Source organism: Punica granatum, chromosome 3 (genome assembly GCF_007655135.1).
Source record: "Punica granatum isolate Tunisia-2019 chromosome 3, ASM765513v2, whole genome shotgun sequence".
Classification (NCBI taxonomy): Eukaryota; Viridiplantae; Streptophyta; class Magnoliopsida; order Myrtales; family Lythraceae; genus Punica; species Punica granatum.
This window is the reverse complement of record NC_045129.1, coordinates 2,775,867-2,798,782: the sequence shown is the minus strand read 5'-3', so window position 1 is coordinate 2,798,782 and position 22,916 is coordinate 2,775,867. Positions and strand designations below refer to the sequence as shown.

At 40.0% G+C, this 22,916-nt stretch overlaps 1 protein-coding gene and 1 pseudogene across 1 annotated transcript; both read left to right on the top strand.

Annotated features, from left to right (window-relative positions):
* Nucleotides 1-368: 368 nt before the first annotated feature.
* LOC116199433 lies at nucleotides 369-1,937 on the top strand (annotated as a pseudogene).
* A 10,694-nt stretch (nucleotides 1,938-12,631) lies between these two features.
* Nucleotides 12,632-14,842, top strand: LOC116198663 (beta-amyrin 28-monooxygenase-like). The gene is made up of 3 exons (XM_031528867.1): nucleotides 12,632-13,770; nucleotides 13,994-14,181; nucleotides 14,294-14,842. Exons 1-3 carry the CDS (start codon nucleotides 12,795-12,797, stop codon nucleotides 14,606-14,608), a joined length of 1,479 nt encoding a protein of 492 aa, XP_031384727.1. The 5' UTR covers nucleotides 12,632-12,794; the 3' UTR covers nucleotides 14,609-14,842.
* Nucleotides 14,843-22,916: the final 8,074 nt, after the last annotated feature.

Here is a 22,916-nt window from a genome sequence, read left to right as displayed (position 1 = left end):
TACTTCTCAATCAATGCATCAGATGTATCAGGACGGATAGTTTCCGCATTTCTTTTGAGATGGAAAATACGAATGGAAATCATTAATAATTAGGTGCCAAGGACAAGTTCGGATAGGCCTCATGTTTAGCTGGAAGTCCATTTTCCCCTTAATCCCGCGGTTGTTTTAACAACTCCACGAACTTAATCGTAGAATTTCCCTAATTTTCATTAACTTTTTATTTCATCATAAAAGATTTAGTGCGCCAACTGCCTTAAGAGATCTATAATTTAGAGGAAATAACCTACTTTAGAAGAGCAGATCTTTCATTTATAAACCTCCAAAACCAATTTCCTAACATCATTGTGTTGAAGTTCACCAATCTTCTAATGCCGAAATATCCTGAAGAAAATGGTCGGCAAATATTTGACCATTTGCCAACATGAAAACTTCTATACCCTGAAGAATCCAAAAATTTCTTTGAATATTTTGTGTGTGATCAGCAACCGATGACAAACTTTTATAAGAGTCGGTGGTTTTTAATTTTTTTTTTATTTTACATTTCATCTTAAGTCAACGGCATTGTCCATCTCCTTCCTTCCTTCCTTAATTCCTAGACGTTACCATTGGCCTCTCCAGTCTCTCGCAATACTAAATTAATACCGACCAAGGAGATCATTGATCAGGTCGAATATCAGTGGATCTCTCTGGCACCTGCGTGAATTCCTTCGCCATCCTCTATGTTTCTCTCTCCCTCGTCCGCAAACATAAATTTGGCGATGGCACCATATTCTCCCACCAGGCAAGATGGGATGGCCAATTACTGAGGAGACCCTCGACTTTGTTATGGCAATTTGCAGGGCACCCTTGGAAGTTCATCAGAGACAGGACCCTTTGGTACTCCACTGATGTCTTCCGATCCTCCCTACTGGGCGAGAACATGGCCGTGTTCTGTGGCCCTGCCGGCAACAAGTTCATCTTCTCTAGCGAGAACTAGTATGTCACTATGTGGTGGCCCCTCCATATAGAGAAGGTCGCGTATTTCCCTGAGGCCGCCGAGGATGCTGTGAACTACTTCATAGATGGATCCATGCCCACTAAGATGCAAAACATCATTCTTGACTTCCTCAAGTTTGAGGCTATCCAGCATTACATACCTGTCATGGACTCCATGGCTAAGGGAGCACCTGGAAGTTGATTGGGCACTTTATGACGAAGTCAGGGCCTTCCTCCTGTTGAAGAGGTACACTTTTGCCTTGGCCTGTCGTCTCTTCATGAGCATCCAAGGTCCCGAGCAGGTCACCGGGCTTGCTAGCCCGTTTGCTGTTGTGGCTGCTGGTATCATATCGATGCCTATAAACTTTCCTGGCACAGCATCCAACAAGGCAATCCAGGGAGGAAAAATCATAAGCAGGGAGTTGCGCCCCATTATAAAGAGGAGAAAGGAGGAGATTATGGAGGGCAGAAACTCGGAGGCAAATGACTTGATGTCCTATATGCTCGTTGCCGAAGGTGAGAATGGCCAGCCAGTTTGGAAGGACAACAATACTTGTTTTGTTATCATATGACCAGTACTGCAATCACCTTTGTGGTGAATTATCTTGGTGAATGTCCTGACGTCTACGAGAAGGTCTTGAAAGGCAAAGTCATGTTTATGTATAGCTATCTAACGTGCTAGGCCGGTGGCCGACCTTCTGATCTCTCCTTATCGCTCTCTTAATTGATAATTCGCTGGAAGCTCAATTAGCATAGTGGATAGAGTATGAGGAGCTAGCAGTTACATAATGGACTGATATATATTGTCACGTCGGGGTCAGATGTGAGCGCAGAGCAGATGGAACAGAAGATGAAGTATTCCTGGATGACTGCTTGTGAGGCCATGAGGCTGTGTGTCCCCCTGGTCATGGTGCCTTCCGAAAGGCAATAACGGAGTTCACTTACAATGGCTATACCATTCCCAAGGGCTGGAAGGTTAGTTGTAGTTAACTTCTGTCTTTGCTTAATTATATCAAGTTATCGTGTCAACGTTTTTTCATGTGCAGATTCACTGACTGTACACTCCACGCACAAGTATCCTAAGTACTTCCCCAATCCGGAGAAGTTTGATCCTTCACGATATGAGGGGAGTGGACCTGCGCCATACAGTTTCGTACACTTTGGAGGGGGACCTCGAATGTGCCTGGGGATGGAATAAGGCAGGCACAGATTCTGGTTTCTATACAAAATCTGGTGCACCAAGTTTAGATAGAAGAAAACCATCCCCGACGAGAAAATCATCTATAGCCCCAGTCCATTCTCTGCCAGCGGTCTTCCGATTTGCATTGAACCTCATATCTAACTAAGCCAAGGATAGCGTGCATATGATGATCAGTTCAATAATTTAATGGACCCATATATATACGTATGTGAGCATTGTACAATCCAGGAATTATATATTAAGTTGAAAGTTCCTTTTTAATCCATGATATGTACAATAACGCCATTAGGAGTTGTGTGCAAGCTCCATTCTGGATCATCATTACCAAAGCTCAGTGTTCTTTTAATCTGGCTAAGATTGAAAAGTTAATTAGGCAACCAGTCGAATCAATTTATGATCCGTTAATTATATTAGACCTTTGCCTTTGGTGGTGCTAGGTTGATGGGGCTAATGCTTCCCTTGGTTGCTCAATTCGTTTGATAAATTTGCGTTTGAACACGAGTCTTAACATTGCATAGTGGGGGTGGTAAGGTCTTTACTACTGCTGCCACCCTTTTATTCATCGAAAAAGTACATACTCGATCAAACCAAACTCACATTGCAAGATCTATCCATCTTCTTTATGTTTGCTTCATCATGCGCTCCTTTCACCTTGCCTTTGAGCCCAAAAACTAATTAAAATTTTGCACTAATCTGTGAAAACTTAAATGGATCATTTCACCCATAAATTTTGATTCTTTATGCCAGTATTGGTTTGATTCACATAATACATTTTCAAATGGGTTTGCTCATTTGACACATGACGCCTCTTAATTCATACTGCATGAGATGTGTATCACCGATTAATCATTAATTGATGCATAAAGTATTTATTAAACCGGCCAGCCATTGACTTCTCCTCCAGTTCATTCATAGTTCATTGATTAGGGAGCGCCTTCAAGCTCTGGGGGCCTCCGGCCATGAGGGAGGTCAAGGCCTTCCCCCCTGTTGAAGAAGTTCACCTTTGCCTTGGCCTGCCGTCTCTTCATGAGCATCCACGGCCCTGAGCACGTCGGCAGGCTTGCAGACCCATTTTTTCTCATCAACGCCGGCGGCCACTGCTATGGAGCTGTACATATTCATGACTATTGACTCCCCAATGAGAAAACCATCAATAATCTCAATACAGCTCCTAGTGGGAGGTCTTCATACTCGCATCAAAGCTTCTAGATAAGTCAAGGACAGCATATGATGATCAATATTTCATGCGCTCATATACGAGATCACTGTACACATCGAGCTAGCTATTCAAATACTCTTAATAACCTGTCAGTTTCCATTGTTTCCACGTACGATGCAATAAGACAATGGCAGAGATCAAGCGAGCTCTTAACCCATTTTAGTCCATTTCGCCATGTAAGAGAAATTATTACCCTATTCCAGATCATTGTACCAAAGCTTAGTCGTTCTTTCTTGGCTCAAATCTAAAGGTCAATTAGGTAAAGGCCCCTTTTCTCTGCCTGCTGGTTCTTCTAGCCTAGTCACGCCATGCTCTGCATTTTCAAATGCATGTATTTCGGCGATTTTCAGATCTATGATAGCACCTCAAGAAACTCGTAAACAGGATCTATGATCTTGTGGTGATCAAATGGATGGATCTGAAGTACATATATATGGGATTAGTCCACAATCTGGCTATTTGTTCATTGTAAGGGGGACTACATCATAGATATGCCTAAGGGCTAGATCAGTTACGTATGATGTTTTAATTAGTGAAGTCATATCTTCGATATTGATCATTGTGGTCCAACATCTACTTTTTGAAATTTAAAGAAATGCTCAATTCTTTCATACGGTCATGACCCAAAAGTTCGACATATCCTCTGAATTCTCACTATTCCATTAAAAAAGTATCAATCTGTAATAATTGCATAAAACTTACCATAGCCTCACAACTATCCTATGAACAACTAAACAAATATTGTAGGTCATAACATATTTCACAAAATATATATTCTACAGAAAACTTCAATACCTATAGGATACAAAGGTCTCTCTACACAGAAAGTCTTGATGATTTTAGTCAATGAAACGAGGGTGCATTACTTATCAAAATAAAAAGAAAGGGAAAAAGGAATATAACATGATGTTTCAGGAGGTCGGCGCCGACTAGTGTTGCAGTTGGCAACCTCACGGAGGTGGGTCGTGGCCAGCATCCACGCCCCCAACCCTCAAATCCGTCCGGGTCTCTCTCTCTATGATCTCCCGTCTTGTCCTCTCTCTCTCATGTATTTCGTTAGCCACGACCCTACCCCAAGAGATTGGCAGCAACTAGTTATTGATATCTGATTTTTAACAGGTTTCCATAAAGTAGACTGATTGTCGCCTGATTTTCTTATGATATAAACTTGTCGTTCAGTTTCATATCAAGTACACCTATTTCCCTTACCTAGAATCTTTGATCCTTTGGGCACGAGGGTCTCGAGATGGAGGATGACCTTGCAAGGGATCGCACACCCTTCCTCTGGCAGCACCAAAGGTGGTGAATCTTTGGAATCCATCTATCCATTGGGTTTTTCTAGTAGCGTTAAGTATGAAAACCATTTTCCTAAAATATATTATTTTCTTACCTTTCCAAAAGAGAATTTCTAAACACGTCCCATCTTCCCCAAAGTCAAATTTTTGAGAAATAAAACCGATTTAACCAGATTCCACCGGTCCGGTCCAACTCGATGTTTTATCCTTAAGAATTGACACTCTTGTTTTTCTTTTTTTCTTTTACTAACCCAGGGTGTACAGGCTTCGCTCGATTAATTCTCGGGGCTCTGTAAACCCCCGGCGGCGCATAGAGCGAATAATCACGCCAAAAGCGCTCCGGTGGCCCCAAGGGGATTCAAATCCGAGATCGGATGCAAATTTAAATGCACCTTAACTATTAGGCCAAATCCCTTAGAGTTTTAAGAATTAACACTCACTCACACTAATGTGGCCCCAACCGACCTTAGTGGAGGTGGGTCGTGGCCGACGGCAGCGATGACCCTCTATGTACATTTCTTATTTTTTAACTTTTAAAATTTTTAATAGAATTTTTAATTTTTTTAATCATTTTTCGTGGGTCACATGGCAAACACTTTTTTTTTCCGATCAATTTACTAGAATTTGTAAGTTGTAACAGTAGGGGATGGATTTTCCATTTACCATAATTGAGGGGACAAATATGCCAAAATTTAGGTGTGTTAATCAAGCACTTAAATTATTTTTTCAGCATTTATAATTTAGCATATTTGATTATTAAAATTGAGATTGACTGATTAATTCCGTAAAAAAATCGACTCAGAGATTCAGTAATTTGAAACCATTACCCCGAAAAATTTCAAATTTTCTGCACTTACTAACCCAAATAATTTTAACTTAATCATCCAAACAGTTATTTAATACGTACTTAAGATTTTAACACTTAAATTTAAGTGCTAAAATTTTAAATCCAAACAAATACAATCTTAATTTAGGGGATAAAACGCCCTTAGAGAGATGCATACCGTGAGCTGCTATATGCATCCTAAAAGTTCAAGCTGATAGGATGAGGAACTCGCTGGTTTCATGTAAAATTTCCATTGGACCTATAAGTAATTGGATTCATTTTCGACCCAAAAACTCGAGCTGATAGGATACAGAACCTAATCATCTTATAAATTTGTTGATTTCTCTTTATTATTTCAATGTGGGATCCCAAAATCAACTCAATTCAACTCAATTTTATTCTTTCCCAAATTCAACACTGCAATCATTATTGTTTTATCTTTTTTTTTTTCCATTTAATAATAATTTTTCTCTCATATATTTTCTTAATCGTTTTTATAATCAATTTTAATAAATTCTGCATCTAATTTTCACGTATATATACTCATCAATCTATATATTTGTCAACACTTATAATTATTACGTAAAATCAAATCAAGTTGGATTATAGTCCAACTCGAAAACCAAACGCAAATTGACATACTCTCGTCATTGGGACTTTCTTTGTACCAATCCAACAAACAGGAAAACAAAAGCATAAATATGAAAAAGGAAAAAAATTAAACGATGTAGATTTGAATGTAAAGCTGCAACAATGGTGGAGATTTTGAAGATTTGAAGATAGGCGTACATTCATGACTCTCTCACTATTGATTTATTGACTTGACTGTCGGACGTTCAGGGAGAGAGAGGAGAAGATTAGACTGGAGCTGGACATTCTTGACTCTCAAACTATATACAGTAAGCATATTAAAAAATGAGAATAATATACAGATGATTATGAGATTTCCAGATAGAATGGAGTGTCTATATTTTTTTTATATGAATCTGATATCCGAAAGTCTAATTTATCTCGACTAATTTAAATTCGATTATGCCTGGTCCATTAAGGATTAAACTCTTTCAATTATGAATATTTTCATTTATAAAATTTGAACTTGAGACTTTATCTAATGAAAATATGCACCTAAATCAATTTATATTACTAACAGGAGCTCTTCTTGATTTCAAAAAAGACAGGTAGATAGATTCGACTTTTCAATTGATTTGACGCTTGTTCTCTTTAAATAAATTTTTAAATTCAAATTTCTTGAATAAAAAAAATTTTTGATTGGGAGATATTTACTCCTTAATTAATCGACCTAACTTGAATTGGATTATCTATCGAATTTTTGAATATCATGACACATTCTAAAAAAAAAATCAAATGAATTCGCATATATTTTCCATTTCTTTTTGGGGTTATTATTTAGACAAAATGCGCTGAAGCTTCCGTCCTTGGTCATGCATGCATTGCATATTTGTGGCGCAATATGATCTTAATATAAAACTTTATTTCATCATAGACATATCACTTTGACCTCTCCCTAACATTTTGATTGATTTTTATTCATTCATCCTTGGATAAATAACACTTGTTGAAAATCTTTTCCCTCTTGGAAGCGTTTATATATGTATGCACCCTCCAGTCTCGAGGCACATACAAAATACCGGTCGAGGAGATCATTAAGATTGATTGATCGATGGATCTCTTGTGCACTTGCGTGGTTTACCTCGCCATCCTCTATGTCTCCCTCTGTTTCATCTACGGCCTTGTCTGGAAACGAAAATCAAGACACGGCACTGATGTTAAAATTTAAAAATATATATATATAAATTGTGACCTCCAAAGCAATAGCAAACCAATGGAATTGTCAAATTAGGACGAGGAAACTAAACGGAGTAAAATAAAAGAGAAGAATATATGTAAATATATATAACGCATTTTTTTCCTTATTTCAATTGAATAATAGATAAAGTTGACTAAAAAATATATATGGTGGGTCGGAGAAAAGTAAAAGATAATGGTGGGTGGGTATAAAATTCCTTTTTAAATTAATATTTTATATGAGAAGAACATTCTTCTTTATGCCATCTCATGCATAAATCTGCGCAGAACAAATCGTATTTTCCCTTCATTTTGTTCGCTTGTAATTTTCTATGGAAAAAAATGATATAAAACATTTTTAAGTTGAAAAGAAGAAAAGAAATTTTTGACGACATGACTCGTACCCTTCTTAGAAACTCTTAACCTATTTGAAGGCAACTACCCGCTTTCATTGCATTAATGGAGAATATATGTTTGATAATATGATTTCCTAAGGATATAGAAAAAATTATAAAAAATTATTAAAATTATTGAAACTAAAAAAAATTGTAATGATCGAATGGAAAACGGGAGAACTTGGACAGGTTGCATATATATAAAACCATCGGTTTAAAGATGGGTTAGCTGTACTGAAATGCTCTCGCTGCTTGCTGACTGGCTAGCGTGCACGTGAGGCCGGACTTTCGCACGTGACTCTAACCCTTTCATCTCAGCCGTTGATTTAGCTTTTTTCCGATGAACTGGTTAGGGTTCCGCCACCTCTTGGCCTATGAGAGGCCAAATCCGCCCCGAAAATGGCGGAATCACCAGAGTCTTCCACAAGCAGTCTCTGGTGAGAAATCGGCCTCAAAAAGGCCCGTTAAACTGGAGGAAAGTCTTCCCTAAAGTCAATCAGAGTCTTGAGTTTTTTGAAGGTGTTGAACACAACAATGTGAAACCCCCATCGGAGCTCCTGCAGATCGGGGTTGAGCAATGGTGCCACACTCTAGTTGGGCGTTTCTTGGGCAAAGCCCCTGAGTTTGGGAAGGTTGTATCTATTGTCAATGGATTATGGGGGAAACAAAGGACAAGAAGTTGAGAAATCTTAAGAGGCACTTGCGAGACTTCAATAGATCTAAATTTGGGGATGTACATGCGAGAGTTGCTGAGTTAAAAACACAGCTTGCTCAGGTCCAAGCCTCTATTCTTGATAATGACAATGTTCCCTCTGATCTAAATAAGAAGGAGTTTGATTTAAGGGTGGATCTTTTGCAAGCCATTGATCAAGAGGAGAAGCTACTAAAACAAAAGTCCAGGGTGGCATGGCTGCGAGTGGGGGACTAGAACACCTCTTTCTTCCACAAAGCGGTAAAGGAAGGAACGCACAAGCCTCTATATGAGTACTTTACTCTAATTCAGGAGCCAAGCTGGAAGGAATGCAGGAAATCAAAGCGGAAGCGGTCAGCTTTTATTAGGGCCTTTTTGGAAGTAAGGATGATTGCGTTGCGGGGATCCTAGTTGCACAACTTTCCACTATTCTTAAAAGAAAGGTCTCTTATGCCCAATGTCAGTCACTTCTGTCTCCTATTACTGAAGAGGAGATCAAATCAGCCTTATTCTTGATGGGGAATGACAAGTCCCTTTGCCCAGATGGCTTCACGGTATATTTTTTCAAGCATGCTTGGAAAATTGTCCATAAATACTTTATCACAGCTATACAGCACTACTTCTCCACAAGTGAACTGCACAGGGAAGTAAACTTCATGATAATAGCTCTCGTTCCAAAGAAGGAGAAAGCTGACCGTATGAAGGACTTCCAACCTATTCCATGCTGCAATGTGGTATATAAATGCATAACCAAAGTGATTGCTAACAGATTGAAAGTGGTGCTCCCCGATATTATTAGCCTGCACCAAACGGCTTTTGTGCAGGGAAGGAAAATATCAGATAACGTCTTGCTTACTCATGAGCTCATCAAACAAGGAATAACACCTCGCTGCGCTATCAAAATTGATCTGATGAAAGATTTCGATTCCTTAAACTGGGACTTTGTTCTCAACAACTTGGAGGCCATGGGATTTCCTTCCACTTTCCTTAGGTGGATCAAAAGATGCATCACCTCTCCCCATTTTTCTGTGGCCATAAATGGGTCCTTAGCTGGTTACATTGTAGGTCAAAGAGGACTGAGACAAGGAGATCCCCTTTCCCCCTACTTGTTTGTCATTGCCATGGAGGTCTTCTCCAACCTTATGAACACTACTGCAGATGAAGGAAGAGTCGATTTCCACCCAAGATGTAAGTCTATAAATCTGACCCACCTTTGCTTTTGACATGTTCTTATTCACGAATGGGTCCAAAAAGTCCCTCATTGCCATTCTGGATGTGACGAATACCTTCTATAATTGATTTGGTTTAAAGCTGAATCCTGAAAAATATGAGATTTTCGCGAGAGGCATTAATGAGGATGGTATCTCCGAACTGGTGAATTGCTCTGGCTTTAACAAAGGTATTCTTCCAGTACGATACTTGGGAATCCCTCTTGTTTCTAGAAAGCTCTCCTCAAAGAACTGCGAGGCTTTTACTGAAAGAATCGTAAAGCGAATCAAAAGCTAGTCTGTAAAACATTTTTCCTACGAAGGTAGGGTGCAGTTGATCAACTCTGTACTCTTCAGCATGGCCAGTTATTGGTGTTCTCATTTCATCCTTCCCAAGAAAGTCATCAAAATGGTACAGCAAAAGTGCAAATCCTTTCTCTAGAAAGGCCTTAAGCAGTATACAGGTGGAGGCAAGGTCAATTGGGAAACTGTGTGCCTTCCAAAGACTGAAGGAGGACTCGGCGTTAAGGATCTAGCTTTGTGGAATAAGGTATGTGTGTTGAAAAACCTTTGGTCCCTCCTAGTGAGTTCAGGGCCCTCCGGGTGGCTTGGTCTGCTAAAATTTAATCAAAGGCCGAAGTATCTGGTCTTTAAAGCTGCTTGGAGAGTGTTCTTGGAACTTGAGGAAACTCATGCAACTTAGGACCCTGATGGCTCCTTATATCCATTATAGAGTCGGCCCCGACACGAGTATGTCCTTTTGGTATGACCCTTGGTTACCGATTGGGCCATTGATCCACTATTGCACTAGGGGATTACAGTGCTTTCCATCGCTCAAAGAGCATGCAACCGTTAGTAAGGTTCTAGCCGAAGGCTATTGGCATTGGCCTAGAAGCTCGGATCCGCAAGCTGCTTTAATCCGTGACTTAGCAGCAACAATCCAACCCTTTGGCCATGATAGAGTCTCATGGACTCCTCACAAATCTAAGCAGTTTTCCATTGCTAAAGCCTGGAAGTGCCTAAGAACCAGGAAATTGAAGATGGAATGGAGGAATGCAGTCTGGTTTGAAGGGCAGTTTCCTCGCTCCTCTTTTGTCAGTTGGCTTTGTGTACAAAATAGATTGGCTACAAAAGACCGTCTTCTTAAATGGGGAATCTCGCTTTGCGGCAGTGGAATGTGAATTTTGCAACATGAAATTGGAAACCTGCTATCACCTCTTTTTTGAATGTCGAGTCACTCAGGGGATTTAGAGAAGTCTACTAGCCCAAGTTGGCTTAAACAGACCCACTATCGATTGGACTACAGAAATTTGCTGGATTTCCTCTCTTCGTGGAAAGAAGCTTGACGTCATATGTCTCAAGCTCCTACGAACTCATTATATCTATTGCATATGGAAGGAGAGAAATGCCAGGATTTATCAAAGGCAAGTCTCGTCACCAGCGGTTATAACTCGAAAGATCATTTTGGATGTGCAAGCGAAATTGTTCGCTCTCCCTTGCTTCTCTTGCAAAATTGTATATTCTGTCCTAGTGGGGCATATATTCCGTCTTTTTGATATTGCCCATAGCTGATATGGGTTAAACTTTACGGACTTCTTGGTTTAATCGTTTTGTACAGGGGTAAATGGTGCTGATCTCTGATGTGAATTCATTTTGTTATCAATGAAGTTATCGCCATTCATCAAAAAAAAAACCATCGATTTTCATATGTTGTATTGTATGTACAATAATAATAATTTGATTATATATATATATATCCCAGCGTTAATTTTCTGCATTCACAATGACTAGAACTCGAGACCTTACTTAAGTGGAACATGTACCGAACCGCTTGAAGCCCACGTTGATTGGGTAGTATTATTATCTCTACACATTATGGTGCTTATATTTTTCTTTTTTTGTGCTCACCCTATATATTAAAGTCCAACGGGCCAATTAATTCCAGTTAGAACTGAGCGGGTCATTAAAAAGTAAAAGTTCCCTCAATTATAGATTTTCTCCATTCACACGATGTTATACTTAAGGAGAATTAGCGTCGGACTACTTGAACTGATCCATGTTGGTATGATGTTTGTATATTCACATATCAGTATATTTAGATTATATTGCTTGATTAACTATTGCGCAAAATTTAATGTCAAGAGTTTACTATTAAGAAGTCTAGATAGATAATGGATTGCTTGAATCAATAATAAGAGTTTATTAAAATGGGCACGCATAAGAGACAACGCAATGCTTATGAAAATATTAACAGAATATACCAAAACTAATCAATGTGGATTAGTTTAGGCGGTTCGACGTTTGTTTCACTTCTGAAAATGTCTTGGGTTCGAGTCATTGTAAATGTAAAAAATTTACGCTGAGAGAGCTTTACTCTTAGTGGACCGAACTCGACTGGATTAGTCGGGATCCAATTGGACTTCTAGATACCGGTTTTCACACCGAAATAAACAAAAAAAAATTACAAAACTATAACAACAACCAAAATAATTATACAAATTTTATACAAAGAAAATTTTTCTCTGAAAGTCGTACTCTCAAGCTGGTTATTTTAACGAAAATACAAAAAAAAGACATATTTACCATGAATTTAAATAATAATTTTTTTAATGTTTTACTCTTTTTTTTTTTTTGCTCAGTCAATCAGTACGTGTCTATTGACATGAAAAACGGGTACACGATAAAATGATGAAGAGTGATATGTTTTACTATACGCCTAATAAAACAAATGAGAAAATTTCGTTCTTTTTCTTCTGTTATTCATTAAAAATTGAATAAAATAAAATATTAAAATATAAAAACAAGTGTGCAGATATGGAAACTCCCCCCCAGATGACCAAATATTTATGGTATTTACTTTTTTTTTTGGGTGAAAAATAGTATCGACATTTTCTTCATTGATAAAACTTACGAATTTCAAAGACGGACTAAGAAGTTCCAATAATATCACCAAACAAAAGCAATCTAAGACCATTCGGGAGATTCTAATAGAAATGAACTCCTATTGGAAAGTGCAGTTCGCTCCGAGCAAATATTCAACTAACTACAGCTGTTCCGCGGTCCCCTCTTGGCAGCCTCTATGCTCTATATCTATGCCACATATTTGCACTCCCATCGGCCACCCCAAGTCTCCAAGTACGTGCTGAATACCGATTGAGGAGATCATTCAGATCGATCGATGGATCTCTTTTGCACTTGCGTGCTTTACCTCTCGATCTTCTATGTCTCCCTCTGTTTGGTCTACCTTGTCCGGAAACGAAAATCAGGACATGGCACTGATCTTAATCTTCCACCCGGCAAGCTGGGATATTGGCCAATCATCAGGGAGACCCTGGACTTTGTCATGACCAGTCGCGGCGGCACACCCGAGAAGTTTGTCAGAGACAGGACCAGCATGTACTCCCCTGAAGTTTTCCGTACCTCCCTTCTGGGCGTGGGCAATGACGTAGCCGTGTTCTGTGGAGCTTCCGGCAACAAGTTCCTCTTCTCTAGTGAGAACAAGTACATCACGTCGTGGTGGCCCCGCTCCATGGTGATCGCTAAATTTCCCACTGAGGCTGTCGATAACTCCTCCAAAGAGACGGGATCCACCAAGATGCGGAACTTCATTCTCGAGTTCCTGAAGCCCGAATCACTCCAGAGTTACATACCTGTCATGGACTCCATGGCAAGGGAGCACCTGGAAGCTGATTGGGCCCCTTACAAGGAAGTTAGGGCCTTCTCTCTGTCGAAGAAGTACACCTTTGCCACCTCCTGTCGACTCCTAATGAGCATCCAGAACCCCACCCACGTCGCCCGGCTTTCCCACCCGTTTTCTCTCGTCACCGCCGGTATCATGTCTCTGCCCATAAACTTTCCTGGGACTGCTTTCAACAAGGCAATCCAAGGAGGGAAGAACATACGCGAGGAGCTGCTGTCCATTATAAGGAGGAGGAAGAAGGAGATTATGGAGAATGAGGATATGGCGGCAAAGGACTTGCTGTCTCGGATGCTGCTGACAAAGGACGAGAATGGCCGGGCCATGAAGGAGACCGAGATTGGTAATACGATCATGGGCAAACTCATTGCTAGCCAGGACACAACCAGCACTGCGATCGCCTTTGTGGTGAACTATCTTGCCGAGTATCCTCACATCTACGAGCAGGTCTTGAAAGGTAAAAGATCGTCTTCATATACTGCCATCTTTTCGATTGTCGCCCCCCTCTTCCTTCACATAATAGAGTCTCATATAACTTTGGAAGCTTGCTTTGTAGCAGATAGAGATCACCACTAAGAGTACGAAAATTTAGTAGAAGAGAAGCAGAACTTTATTAGGTGCAGTTAACTAACAAATAAACAGACTGATCCCCACTACGTTGTCGGTGTCCATGCGAGCAGAGCAGATGGAAATCTCGAGAAGTAAAGGCCCAGATGAGCTACTGAACTGGGAAGACATACAGAAGATGAGGTACTCCTGGATGGTTGCCTGCGAGACCATGAGGCTGTCCCCACCTGCTCGAGGTTCCTTCCGAGAGGCCGTAACAGACTTCACTTACTCTGGCTATACCATTCCCAAGGGTTGGAAGGTTAGTCATAAATTAGTTAATTGCAGAGATGATTAGGATTAATCTGCTCGATGGTCTATCATTTAGCCGTAATAAATTAATAATATTACCGCACATTAATGGTTTTATGCAGACTCACTGGACTGTATACTCCACGCACAAGGACGCCCGGTACTTCCCTGATCCAGAGAAGTTCGATCCTTCAAGATTCCAGGGAAGTGGACCTGCACCGTTCACTTTCGTACCCTTTGGAGGGGGACCTCGCATGTGCCCAGGGAAAGAATATGCCAGGGTGCAGATACTTGTTTTCATGCACAATGTGGTGACCAAGTTCAGATGGAAGAAAGCCAACCCCAGTGAGAAGATCATCTACAGCCCTAACACGACTCCAGCCAGCGATCTCCCTATCCGCATCGAACCACATACTCAAGCCAAGGACAGTATGTGATCGGGGCATTACATCGTGCTCCTGCATATTCGTGATCCATGTACATCTGGGATTTCTCTCACCAGGCTGTCATTTTCTTTTCTTTGTGATGCAATAAGACAATGATGAGGAGTCATGTAAGCTCAGGAACAGATGTATGTGATTACGTGATATAGATCATCTGATGATTCTAGTCGTAGTTAAGTATGCGCTCCGTGTTATCAAATAAATTACATCTACTTTTAGTCTTCCAAATCAGAGTTTCTTCCAATATCGTGTTTGGACAGATATATCTATACATGCAGGGACAGATGCAAGAATCCAACTAAGGAGGAGCGACATCCTTCAAGAGATGGGTGGCACTATTCAGAGATCCTTCAAGAGGCTAATAGGAAGATGCTTTTCCCAAGTTAGGGGACCAACGGTAAGGATCCTTAAATTTCACATTGAAAATATAAAAAGATAATCCATGATTTATTGAAAATATAAAAAGATAATCCATGATTTATAACAGGGTTGAGTCTCTCATCCTATCAGCTTAAATTTTTAAGATGCATACAGATCCATCCCCTTGTAGACCTCTTGAATATTTAACAGGGGATAATGTTGCAGTTATTCACTCGCCTATGTCGTACTATCTATTTGGGTAATATCACATTTTGCTTTTGAGCACAAAAACGAAAACGTTGCGTTGTCCACACGAGCTCTAGATCACTTCATATACTACCATCTAGATTTATTTTTTTTTGGGACCGTCTCTCTAGCTTTTTCAAATTTGGGCACAGCTCAGGAAAATATTGATAGCCTGATCTCCGGGCAGAATGGATGATCGATAGTATAAACAAACACCTCAATCTTCAAATTGAAGACATCAAGATCCATATCGAAAAAGAGAGAAAGATGCTCACGTGCTACCACATGATCATGCCTGATTTTAAATACTAGTGCATTCGGATGTATCATATTAGTAAATAATAATTCATGTATACGTAAATTATTCGATCGTTGACCCGGACTCTTTTTTTTTATTACTATTATTATAGTTTAACATGTGAAGAACTTGGCCGAAGCCAGGTCATAAACAATGTACAGATAATAATCATAAATTTTTATTTATTATATGTATCAGTTTTGCCATATTATTGGAGATTAACCTCTGTATGTATGTACATACACCCGACGAAATACTGATCTAGGAGATCATTCCGATCGCAGGTGGATCTCTTCTGAATTTGCGCGCTTTTACCTTGCCATCCTCTATATACATGCAATTATATATTTAAGGTTGGTGTGTGCGTTAGCACACCGTCATGTCCCATGTTTCTCGGTCCACGGTAACGTCATGTGCTCCCCTTGCGGGGTGCATACCCTGTTGATTCATGTTGGGATGGGGTGAGCTCAACCAAACAACAACGCATCAATTAATCTTCCTCCCCTACTAGTGTAATCGAGATAGGAACTAATCAAATCAACGAACAAGCAGTAAAGAAAAGAACACCGAAAATTTTACGTGGAAAATCCCGATATGGGAAAAAATCACTGGACCAACTCCGAATCAACGATCCGCTATGAATGAAGGTTATACAATTTCTTTCATCAAGGGTAAACTCTTGATCACCAAACTCAAGAAAAACACTCTCTTGGATCACCCAAACACTAAATTCGTCACTAACACCGGGTGGTTCACAAAGTCAGCTGAAACAACACCTACAGAGCTCGAATAGAAATTCTGACCGTTTAAAACTTAGCTCCACATGTCGTGAAGCCTCTATCAAAATTTCGTCCCAATCTGAGTTCATTTACCCTTCCGATCGAGGTTTGATCTCCAGCTGGTCGGACTGAAATTCTGCTCTGTTGCTCTCTGTATTCTGCTGCTTTTCTGTTCTGTTCTCCTCTGCGGAGCAGCCACTGTGCTGCAAAATAAACCCTAACAAAAGTGGGTCCTTGGGCCTATTAAAGCCCGATAAAAGCCCAACACAATTTGAGCCCAACTTCCTCCAAATTGGAGAGATACTCAACAAACTCCCCCTCCCGACTATTTGGAGGCTTCGAGCATACCGGCTATACTTTGGCAAACATGAAGTTTATCCCTAACAGGAGGTTTTGTCATCATATCAGCTCCATTCTCATCAGTGTGCACTTTGTCTAAATTCACCAGCTTGGACTCCAACACATCTCTAATCCAATGAAACTTGATATCGATATGCTTCGACCTCGAATGTAAAGTGAGATTCTTGTAAAGATGAATGACGCTTTGACTATTATAGTGTAGAACGTACCTTTCTTACTTCAAGCTCAACTCCTACAAAAACTTTTGCAACCACAACATCTCCTTGCAACCTTCAGTCACCGCAATGTATTCGGCTTCCATTGTAGACAAAGCGATACACTTTTGAAGCTTTGATTGCCATGAGATAGCTTCCTCTGCAAAAGTCATCAAGTATCCCAAAGTGGATTTTCGAGAATCGATATCTCCTGCCATATCCGTATCCATGTAGCCCACTAACTCCGGCTTACCAGTGCCAAAGTGTAAACACACTTTGGATGTTCCTCTGAGGTACCTCAGGATCCACTTAACCGCATTCCAATGCTCTTTCCCCGGATTTGAGAGAAAACGACTAACCACACCAACAGAATGAGCGATATCTGGCCTTGTACAGACCATGACATACAATAAACTTCTTACAGTTGATGAGTAAGGAACTTTGTTCATCTCTTCTTTCTCCTTCTCACATGTAGGACATTGCTTCGAGCTAAGTTTGAAATGAGAAGCAAGTGGTGATGAAACTGGTTTAGCATTACTCATGTTGAACCGATCCAAAATCTTTTCGATGTACTTCTCTCGAGAAAGCCAAAATTTTCCACTTGATCTATCACGAGAAATATGCATCCCAAGGATATGCTTTGCCGATCCCAAATCCTTCATGGCAAAGGACTTGCTGAGCTCTTTCTTGAACTCTGCAATCTTCCTCATATCATGACCAACAAGCAACATATCATCTACATATAACAGTAAAATGATAAAATCACCATCCGAGAATTGTTTCACAAACACATAATGATCTGAAGTTGTCCATGTGTAGCCATGGCTCAACATAAAAGAGTCAAACTTTTTGTACCACTGCCGAGGTGCTTGCTTAAGCCCATACAAGCTCTTCATCAATCTACACACCAAATGCTCCTTACCTTTAACTCAGAATCCTCCAAACTGCTCCATATATATTTCTTCCTCCAAGTCACCATGCAAGAAAGCTGTTTTTACATCGAGCTGCTCGATCTCCAAATTCAGACTAGCTACCAATGTGAGAACAACTCGGATAGATGACATCTTGACTATAGGCGAGAAGATCTCCTCGAAGTCAACTCCTTTTTTCTGGTTGAAACTTTTCACTACCAGTCGAGCTTTGTATCGAGATTGTGAGTTCTCTGTCTTCAACTTGTAGACCCATTTGTTCTTCAATGCTCTCTTACCTTGCGGTAACTTCACTAGGTCATACGTGTGATTTTCAAACATGGAGTTCATCTCTTCATTCATCGCCTTCAACTAGTGCTCCTTGTGCTCATGTGCCATAGCTTCATCATAGCACTCAGGTTATCTCCCGTCAGTCAGTAGCACATACTCGTGAGGCGAATATCTTGTAGAAGGTCGTCTTACTCTGTCAGATCGTCTAGGTAAATTATCTGCATACTCTAACTGTAACTGCGAGCCTGTATCATCCATAGTTACATCATGATCTACCTGAGGAATCTCACCCTCAGTCGTGGTTTCTTCATACTCACCAGGTACCTCTTCCACTGGATGCTCTACATCGACCGATACAGGAATAGAGATCTCGTGAGGACTGCCTACTCTGGCCTTCTCTAACTTTTATAAATCTTCGATTGTCTGGTCCTCAAAGAACACAACATCCCTGCTCCTGATGATCTTCTTGCTATCAAGGTCCCAAAACCTGTACCCGAATTCTTCATGTGCATAACCCAAGAAGATGCATTGTTTTGTCTTGGCATCGAGTTTGATCTTTCATCTCGAGGAATGTAAATAGATGCCTTGCACCCAAAGACTCCGATATGCTTGTACGATACTTTCTTGCCGGTCCACACCTGCTAGGGTACATCTCTATCAAGTGCAATTAACGGTGTAAGATTAATAAGATCAACTGCTGTCCTCATTGCCTCGCCCCAAAAAGACTTAGACAGTTTCGCTTGAGAAAGCATACAACGAACTCTCTCAACAATTGGGTGGTTCATCCTCTCTGCAAGCCCGTTCTGCTATGGTGTCTTCGGTACCATCTTCTCAAGTTTGATATCATGAGTCCTACAATAGTTCTAGAAAGGACCCTTGTACTCACCACCATTATCAGCTCTGACACATTTCAGCTTCATGCCCGTTTTTCTTTCCACTGCTACATGGAAGTTCTTGAAAATATCAGTCACCTGATCTTTAGTTCTCATAGGATAAACCCAAACCTTCCTAGAGTGATCATCTATAAAGGTCACAAAATAGAGAGCTCCACCAAGAGATCTATCCGACATGAAACAAACATCAGTATGCACAAGATCAAGTATATGATCGCATCTAGAGGGACGACTTCTAACAAAAGAAACTTTCATCTGCTTACCAGTTGAACAGTGATCACAAGTGCTCAAGTGCATACTTTTAACAGGCAAAGACTGCTTTCTAGCAAGAATTTGAATACCTTTCTCGCTGCTATGCCCAAGTATCCTGTGCCATAGCTCGATAGGATAATCCTCAATAGCATTAACCTGACCGGAGTTGTGCCTGGCACGCAACCTGTAGAGAGTGTCGGTCTTCTGACCCCGTGCCACAATCAACGAACCCTTGGAAAGCTTCCATCTCCCATTGCTAAATTCGTTACTGTAGCCTTCATCATTAAGCTCACCCGTCGAGATTAGGTTAAGGCGAATTTCTGGAACAGACCTCACCTTCTTTAGAAGCAACTTGCAGCCAAGCTCGGTCTCTAGACAGACATCACAAATACCGACAATCTTGTATGACTGTCCATTCCCCATTATCACATAACCATAGTCCTCGGTAGTGTAAGATGAGAAGAAATCCCGATGAGGAGTGACATGAAATGAGGCACCTGTATCTGCAACCCAAGTAGAATCCTGACACGTGAAATTCACATAGCCTTCATCACAAACGATGTAGGTCTCTCCATCAGATGCCACTGTTGTAGTGCATTTTTCCTTCTTGCTCTCACCGTTGCCATTCTCATTATTTTTCAGAGCTCTACACTCCCTTTTGTAATGTCCATCTTTTTCACAGTGATAACAAGTGACCATTTTCCTCGTCTTCGACTTTGATCTACCCCTCAATTTGTCACGTTAGTTACCATGCTTGGAAGAGAAATTTCTACTTTGACTTCTCCCCCGTTGATCAGTAACTAAAGCTTCAGACCGAATGGAAATCCCAGAGCTTTTCTTTCTAGTCTCCTCATTAAATATACTATCTGTCACCGTGGCCAATGATAGCTTCCCATTTGGCGCAGAATTGCTCAATGAAACCACAAGTATGTCCCAATTATCCGATAGAGTCCCTAAAAGTAGACAAGCCTGCAACTCATCGGGTAGTATTATCTCCAAGTTCGTCAACTGGTTAATAATATCCTGGAAATTACTCATGTGCACAGACATATCACCTCCATCCTAGTAACGAAGATGAACTAACTTCTTCACGAGAAATGCCTTATTTTGCGGAGTCTTCTTCGTGTAGAGATTTGTCAATTTATCCCACAACGTTTTCGCATTTGTCTCCTGAGCAACATGATGATAAATACTATTATCTATCCACTGCCGAATCAAAACAAAAGTCTTTCGATTTGTGCGTTCCCAAGCCTTGTCATCCTTATCTTTGGGTTTCGCAGAATCCCCTTCAATGGGATCGTACAAGTCCCTGCAAAATAGAACATCCTCCATCCGAGACTTCCATAAAGAGTAGTTGGTTGCATTCAACTTGAACACAGATCCTATAGACTTCTCTATCTCAAAAATACCGAAAAAACTCAAACTTCTCTAACCCGAGGCTCTGATACCACTTGTTGGGAAGGGGTGTGTTCAACCAAACAACAACGCAGTGATAAATCTTCCTCCCCTACTAGTGTAATTGAAATAGGAACTAATCAAATCAACCAACAAGCAGTAAAGAAAAAATATCAAGAATTTTACATGGAAAACCCCGATGTGGGGAAAAATCACAGGACCAACTCCGAATCAACGATCCACTATGAATGAAGGTTATACAATGTCTTTCATCAAGGGTAAACCCTTGGATCACCAAACTCAAGAGAAACACTCTCTTGGATCACCCAAACACTAAATTCGTCACCCACACCGGGTGGTTCGCAAAGTCAGCTGAAACAGCACCTACAGAGCTCGAATAGAAATTCTGACCGTTCAGAACTTACCTCCACACGTCGTGAAGCTTCTGTCAAAATTTCGTCCCAATTTGAGTTCGTTTACCCTTCCGATCGAGGTTTGATCTCCAACTGGTCGGACTGAAATTCTGCTCTGCTGCTCTCTGTATTCTGCTGCTTTTCTGTTTAGTTCTCCTCTGCAAATCAGCCACTGTGCTGCAAAATAAATCCTAACAAAAGTGGATCCTTAGACCTATTAAAGGTCGATAAAAGTCCAACACAATTGGAGCCCAATTTCCTCCAAATTAGAGGGATACCCAACAGTTCATGGCTGATACGTACCCCCACGCCATGCAAATATTATTTATCGTTTTGTACTTTAATCAATCCATAATTTCATACAAGAGAAATTTCTTCCATACGAAAACTATTTATACTTCAATTCAATAGTCTCATACGAAATAAATAACCTGCAACATTACAAAGGCGCCGGGTCTCATAAATGACCTGCATATTATTGCCACACTGTGGAATATAGGCCGCTCAGCTGCCTTCTCCCATTGTCCCAGCTCGTCTCTTCATAATCGACATGCCTTTCATTTCTCTTCTGCACCTGCTAGCAGACGTTCTTCCCCGCTCAACTTTTCTCCCTGGAATGCAATTCATCCCCATTGGACATTTCATTTCCTTTCCCCTGTTTTTCATGTTAGTTTCTTGATGCTTGGTATCTCTTTAAGCTGTCCCTCATCAATTTCTGAGCAAGAAAAAAGTAGCTATCCACATTATGACGATGAATAAAAGTCTGACAGATAGACATAAAGAGGCTGGAATAATTAAAAGTACACAAAACAGAGCCTTCAGTTCAGAGACCATAATTGCTCATAGACTAGAGGCTGCAAATCTGATGTAACCTCAACAATTCTTTTTTTCTAGCAATGGCTTGTTTAGACTGCAGGTTATTAAGGGTCATTATACAAAATTTGTATAGTAGTGGTCCATAATCCATCCCTATATAACCCGTTATAACCCGCAATTCAAATAAACTATTAGATTAGACTGAACTGAAGATTTATTTCAATTGATAGTACATTGATCGAGTAAAAAGAATTTTTTGGTTTACGCCATAATCTTCAAACTCTTTTTTTTTTAATTATTTTCTGAGTCTCCAATCTTCAAACTCCATTAGAGGTGGATCCTACTTTAAATTGCTAATTGCTATTTCTCTTCAATTGAATTTTTTATTTTTATTTTTATTTTTATTTTTTGGAAGTGAAAGCAGATAGCCATAGGAGATGACTACCAAAGAGATTATATTTTATTGGTTACCCAATTTTCCAGTTACGGACGCGGGTCTTGACTCACGGCAAATGTTTAGTTTGACGGCTAATGAAAATTTTTAAATTTTTTTCAGCCTCGACAAAGTTAAATTAGAAGCTGCCGGGAGTTATTGGTTGGTTGGCAGTCCAGGCTTTACTTTGACAGCTGTTTTATTTTAATTAGTGTGTCTCAACTTTGAATTTTTATTTTGAATTAAAAAATTGGACTGTTATCCAATCCCGGAGTGACCGAGGATTTTGGTTGGGGGAGAGTTTTAGGAGCAAAAGAAAAGGTCATTTTGTAGAGTTAAGACGACGGATATAAGTAATTTTACTAAGAATAAAGAAAAATTTAGGCTTTATTAGTTTCAAAATTAAAATTTTATTTCATTTCACTATATTTTTTTGCTCAATTCAATAATATAATTATTATTTTTTAATATTTTTTTAATATTAAATTATGTCAATTATTCATTATTTTTTTGCATTCTTCTCCAATTTTATAATAAATTCTCTCTTATATTAACCATTATTACAATCATTTTTTTCATAATAAATTCCTCAACTATGTTGTCTTAGTTTGATGGAGTGGAGTAGAGTTATAACTCTACTTCGAAACCAAACACCTACTTATAA

Bases quoted from the DNA above. Each gene is read 5' to 3' on its own strand.
- LOC116198663 (XM_031528867.1), top strand. From the start codon at position 12,795: ATGGATCTCTTTTGCACTTGCGTGCTTTACCTCTCGATCTTCTATGTC. The intron at 13,771-13,993 runs GTAAAAGATCGT...CCATGCGAGCAG, and splicing joins CTACGAGCAGGTCTTGAAAG to AGCAGATGGAAATCTCGAGA. The intron at 14,182-14,293 runs GTTAGTCATAAA...GGTTTTATGCAG, and splicing joins CCATTCCCAAGGGTTGGAAG to ACTCACTGGACTGTATACTC.